Source organism: Macrobrachium nipponense, chromosome 43 (genome assembly GCF_015104395.2).
Source record: "Macrobrachium nipponense isolate FS-2020 chromosome 43, ASM1510439v2, whole genome shotgun sequence".
Classification (NCBI taxonomy): domain Eukaryota; kingdom Metazoa; phylum Arthropoda; class Malacostraca; order Decapoda; family Palaemonidae; genus Macrobrachium; species Macrobrachium nipponense.
The window spans coordinates 11,901,453-11,906,441 of record NC_061104.1 but is presented as its reverse complement, the minus strand read 5'-3'; the positions used below and the strand labels follow the sequence as shown (position 1 = coordinate 11,906,441).

Here is a 4,989-nt window from a genome sequence, read left to right as displayed (position 1 = left end):
CCGGCAGTCCCCCGGCCGCCGTCGTCCTCCAGCCAGTTTGGGCTCGGGCGCCTCCTTTCGGTGTGGGCCAGTGAGCATCCGGCGGTCCCCCAGCCGCCGTCCGTCCTCCAGCCAGTTTGGGCTCGGGCGCTTTCGCTTTGGTGTGGGCCAGTGAGCGTCCGGCGGTCCCCCGGCCGCCGTCCGTCCTCCAGCCAGTTTGGGCTCGGGCGCCCGCTTTCGGTGTGCCAGTGGGGCCCAGCCAGTCCGGCGGTCCCCCGGCCGCCGTCCGTCCTCCAGCCATTTGTTTGGGCTCGGGTGCCCGCTTTCGGTGTCCGCCTAGTGAGCGTCCGGCGGATCTCCCGCCGCCGTCCGTCCTCCAGCCAGTTTGGGCTCGGGCGCCGCTTTCGGTGTGGGCCAGTGAGCGTCCGGCCGTCCCCCGGCCGCCGTCCGTCCTCCAGCCAGTTTGGGCCGGGTGCCCGCTCGGGCCGGGCGCCCGGCTTTCGGTGTGAGGGCCAGTGAGCGTCCCCCCGGCCGCGTCCCCGCCGCCGTCTCCTCCAGGCCGTGGCCGCTCGGGTGCCGCTCGGTGCCGCTTTGTGGGCCAGTGAGCGTCCGGCGGTCCCCCGGCCGCCGTCCGTCCTCCAGCCAGTTTGGGCTCGGGCGCCCGCTTTCGGTGTGGGCCAGTGAGCGTCCGGCGGTCCCCCGGCCGCCGTCCGTCCTCCAGCCAGTTTGGGTCGGGCACCTGCTTTCCTCCAGACAGTTTGGCCTCTGGCACCTGGTTCGGTGTGGGCCAGTGAGCGTCCGGCGGTCCCCCGGCCGCCGTCCGTCCTCCAGCCAGTTTGTGCGCCTTTCTTGGAAAGGGCCAATCAAGGTCAGCTAAGTTCAGCTGCCTCTTCTCTCGATTCTTTCTCACCTACCTTACTTCGTCTTCCTCTAATTTTGCTGCACATTACAAGCCCATGTCTCATTTTATATCATTTTCCATATTCATATCATGCTCTTTGATTAACTCTTTTAGGTTCTTCATTACCTCTTTCATATCTTTTTTCCTCTTCTCATTCTCCTCCATCGACTCAATGATCTCATTTTTCTGACCTTCAATTGTAGCTACAAATACTATTTCTTCCTTTTTCAACTTTTCAATCTCCTCCTTCTTTTCCACATTCAAATCCTGCAGGTAAATCAACTCTTCTTTAAGGTCTGTCATTTCTTTTTCCATCCGCTGATTACCCTCCATCAACTCGATTACCTCATTTTCCAGACACCCAATTTTCTTTACAATTTCAATCACTTCCTTTTTGCACTTTTCAATCTCCTTGTCCTTCACCATGTTCAGTGACTGTAGATTCATCGACTCTTCTTTCAGGTCGTTTATTTCATTTTCCATCTTAGTTTTTCTCCTCTGATTCTCATCCATCAATTCAATCACCTCATTTTTCAGACCTTCAATTGTCTCTCCAACTTCAATTGCTTCCTTTTTGCACTTTTTAATCTCCTCATCCTTTTCCAAATTCATATCCTGCATTTTTATCAACTCTTCTTTGAGGTCTGTTATTTCATTTTCCATCTTAATTTTCCTTCTCTCATTCTCCTCCATCAACTCGATGACCTCATCTTCCAGACCTTCCATTCTCTTTCCAATTTCAATTGCTTCCTTTTTACACTTTTCAATCTCCTCGTCCTTTTCCAAATTCACATCCTGTAGGTAAATTAACTCTTCTTTCAGGTCTGTTATTTCTTTTTCCATCTTAGCTTTCCTCCTCTCATTATCCTTCATTAACTCTATGACCTCTTTTTCCAGACCTTCAATTTGCTTTCCAATTTCAATAACTTCCTTTTTCAACTTTTTTATCTCCTCGTCCTTTTCCAAGTTCATATCCATCAGGTTAGTCACCTCTCCTTTCAGGTCCATTATTTCCTTTTCCATTTCGGTCTTCAGGCTCTTCTTTTCTCCTATCAAATCGACGACCTCATTTTCCAGTCCTTCAATCGTTTGTCCACAATAAACGACTTCTTTTTTAAGTAGTTCCAGATGCTCATTCTTTTCCATGTTCACAGATATGAGGTCGGATATTTCCTTCTCCATTTCAGTCTTCAGGGTTTCCTTTTCTCTCATCAAGGAGACGACCTCATTTTCCAGACCTTCAATTGTATGTAAACAATCAGTGACCTCTTTTTTAAATTGTTCCAGCTGCAGCTCCTTTTCCATATTCAGAGATATGAGGTCGTTCATTTCATTTTCCATTTCAATCTTCTGGGTTTCCTTTTCTTTCATCAGTGAGATTACCTCACTTTCCAGACCTTGAATCGTTTGTCCAAATTCGAATATTTCTTTTTCAAACTTTTCAATGTCCTCCTTATTGAGATCTTTCTGTTTACTGAGCTCTTGACAAAGGTCATTTATTTTGTAGTCCATTTCATTTTTAATTTTCTTTTTTTCCTCGAGTAAATTCTGCACAATATTCTCCAGATCTTCTATTTTCTCTTCCTTTTCTATCACTTCTTGCTTACACATTTCTATCTGGCTGTCCTTTTTCGTTTGAAGATTACTGAGCTCAAGCATAAGGCGATGAATATTGTCCTCCATTTCCATGCTAAGCTCATTTTTCTCCTCAACTAAATTATGGATTTCTTTTTCCATCTCTTCTAATTTTCCTCCCTTTTCTGTCGCCTCTTTGTTAAGCCTTTCGATCTCTCCGTCCTTTTCTGTAATTATATCTTGATAGTTACTCAGCCTCTGCTCGAGGCCAGCAACTTCCTTTTCAAATTCCTTTCCCAAATCAGCCATCTTTTCTTCCAGCTCAGTCTTTTCTTTCTTCAGATCGGCCATATTTATCTTCATTTCAGTGTTCTGTCGACTGAGATTCCTGATCTCTTCCTGCAAACCGTTCTTCGTCGCTTCACACTGCATGTTACTTTCTTTGACGTTTTCCATAACTTTGTCCTTGTCCATATTTTCGGTTTCCAGTTTCCTGTTGCGTTCTGTCAAAGCCTGGACCTCCTCTTCAAGACGGCCAATTGTACGTTCAAATTCCTCGGCCTCTCGAGATCGCTCCAGTAGTTCCCTTCTCAACTGACTATTTCCATTATTCAGTCTGTCCATTCTTCCTTGGAAATCCTCGATGACTCTTCGCCTCACACTGCCGATGTTTTCAGTCATTTCGTCAAACAAATTTTCCTTCTCGAGCAACGTTGCTCGCAGACGAGAGTTTTCGCTCTGAAGGAGTTCCATTTCCACTTCGAAATTTTCCAAATTCATTTCGTAGATTTCCTTCAGAGTCGATACTGCGTTGGTAACGTCCTCAGGGATATCAGTAGTGTTTTGGGATGAATCACCCCTGACGTCGGGTGACGTAAGTTCAGGCGTTCCATTCCACAAAGATATGATCTTCCGTCCGATGTTATAAAGGGTAAACACTGTTCCGAGGAACAGAGCCAATTTTAGAATAATATTACTATGGCGAATCGCGTAGCTACAATTATCATGGAAGATATTACTACGGGGAATCCCGTAGTCACAAGTATCATCAATAATATTACTACTGCGTTCGCCACAGCCACAAATATTAGCAATTTGCCTAAGCAAAGACATTTTAGATAAATTCACAAAGTTGCAAATAAAAACTCTGATGAAGAATTATATACCTGACACACGTCGGGGCGACAGCATAGTTTCAAAATCTGCCACTTGCTTCAATCTGGGTTTCCCGGAAGAGGTGGAGCTTCCAAGGAATCCGCGAATCCTTTCGGCTCCTCGTGTCTTCAGAGACGAAGAGCATTTGCAGACTCCAGTTTGTCTTCAGAGTGCGGGTGTCCTTAAAGGCGTCTTTACGGAGGAGATGCTTATGATTTGACCCTTACAAACACACACACCAGACAGAATAAAAAATATATATAGATATATATATATATATATATCTATATATATACTATATATATATATTAATATATATATATAATATATATTTATATATATATAGATATATTATATATATATATATATATATATATAGGATACGTTTATATGTTTGTGTGTGTTTGTAAGGGTCAAATCAAAAGCATTTCGTCCGTAATGACGCCTAATTATATATATATATATATATATATATATATATTATATATATATATATATATATATATATAATATATATATATATATATATATGTGTGTGTGTGTGTGTGTGTGTGTAGGTTTGTGTGTGTGTGCACATATACATATGTATTATATATATATATATATATATATATATATATATATATATATATAAACGTATATGCCACGAAGGAAAAATAAACAACGGAGTATCTTTACTCAGCAGTTTGTCTTGCTGAGTAAAGGACGTTGAGTCGAAAGATCTTGCAGCACTCCGTTGTTTATCTTTTTTCCTTTGTGGCTTATACCTTTATTTATATGGATTTATCACGTCCCAAACTTTCGTGATTCAGTTGTACATATAAATATTATATATATATATATGTATATATAATATATATATATATATATATATATATAGTATACTATATAGATATGAAAAGGAGATGACCAAGAGTGGATTTAATAGAAAGGTTAAGAAGGTTTAATTTTAATTATGATTTTAAGCTAGTCAGTTTTGATGTCAGCTCATTGTTTACAAAAGTACCTGTGGATGAACTACTTGAATGTATGAAGGAAGAAATGGAAAAATATACTTTTTCTTTGGAGAGGCCTTCTATGATCAAGCTGTTAGGATTGTGTTAGAGGTTGTAAATTTGTGTTTGGAGAAAGGTATTTTGAGGAATAATTGGGCATGGCAATGGGCAATCCGTTATCTCCATTACTTAGTAACCTTTATATGGAGTTTTTTGAAAGTAAGTACTTACCAAGGATACTTCCGAAAGGTATCCAGTGGCTTAGGTACGTTGATGATATATTGTGTGCTTGGCCTGTTGACAAAATGAAGAGAGCTTCCTGACAGCATTAAATAGCCTAGTTAGTACTTTCTACAACATTCACCTTGGAAACTGAAGTAGATA

The 4,989-nt window shown here is 42.1% G+C and overlaps 1 protein-coding gene across 1 annotated transcript; it reads right to left on the bottom strand.

The window, feature by feature from the left end:
* Window positions 1-577: 577 nt before the first annotated feature.
* On the bottom strand, window positions 578-3,281 carry LOC135213822 (CAP-Gly domain-containing linker protein 1-like). Its single transcript, XM_064247933.1, has one exon. The coding sequence runs from the start codon at window positions 3,233-3,235 to the stop codon at window positions 941-943; it is 2,295 nt and encodes a 764-aa protein (XP_064104003.1). The 5' UTR covers window positions 3,236-3,281; the 3' UTR covers window positions 578-940.
* Between the last annotated feature and the right edge of the window lie 1,708 nt (window positions 3,282-4,989).

Coding starts and splice junctions, on each gene's coding strand:
- LOC135213822 (XM_064247933.1), bottom strand. CDS start 3,235: ATGAATTTGGAAAATTTCGAAGTGGAAATGGAACTCCTTCAGAGCGAA.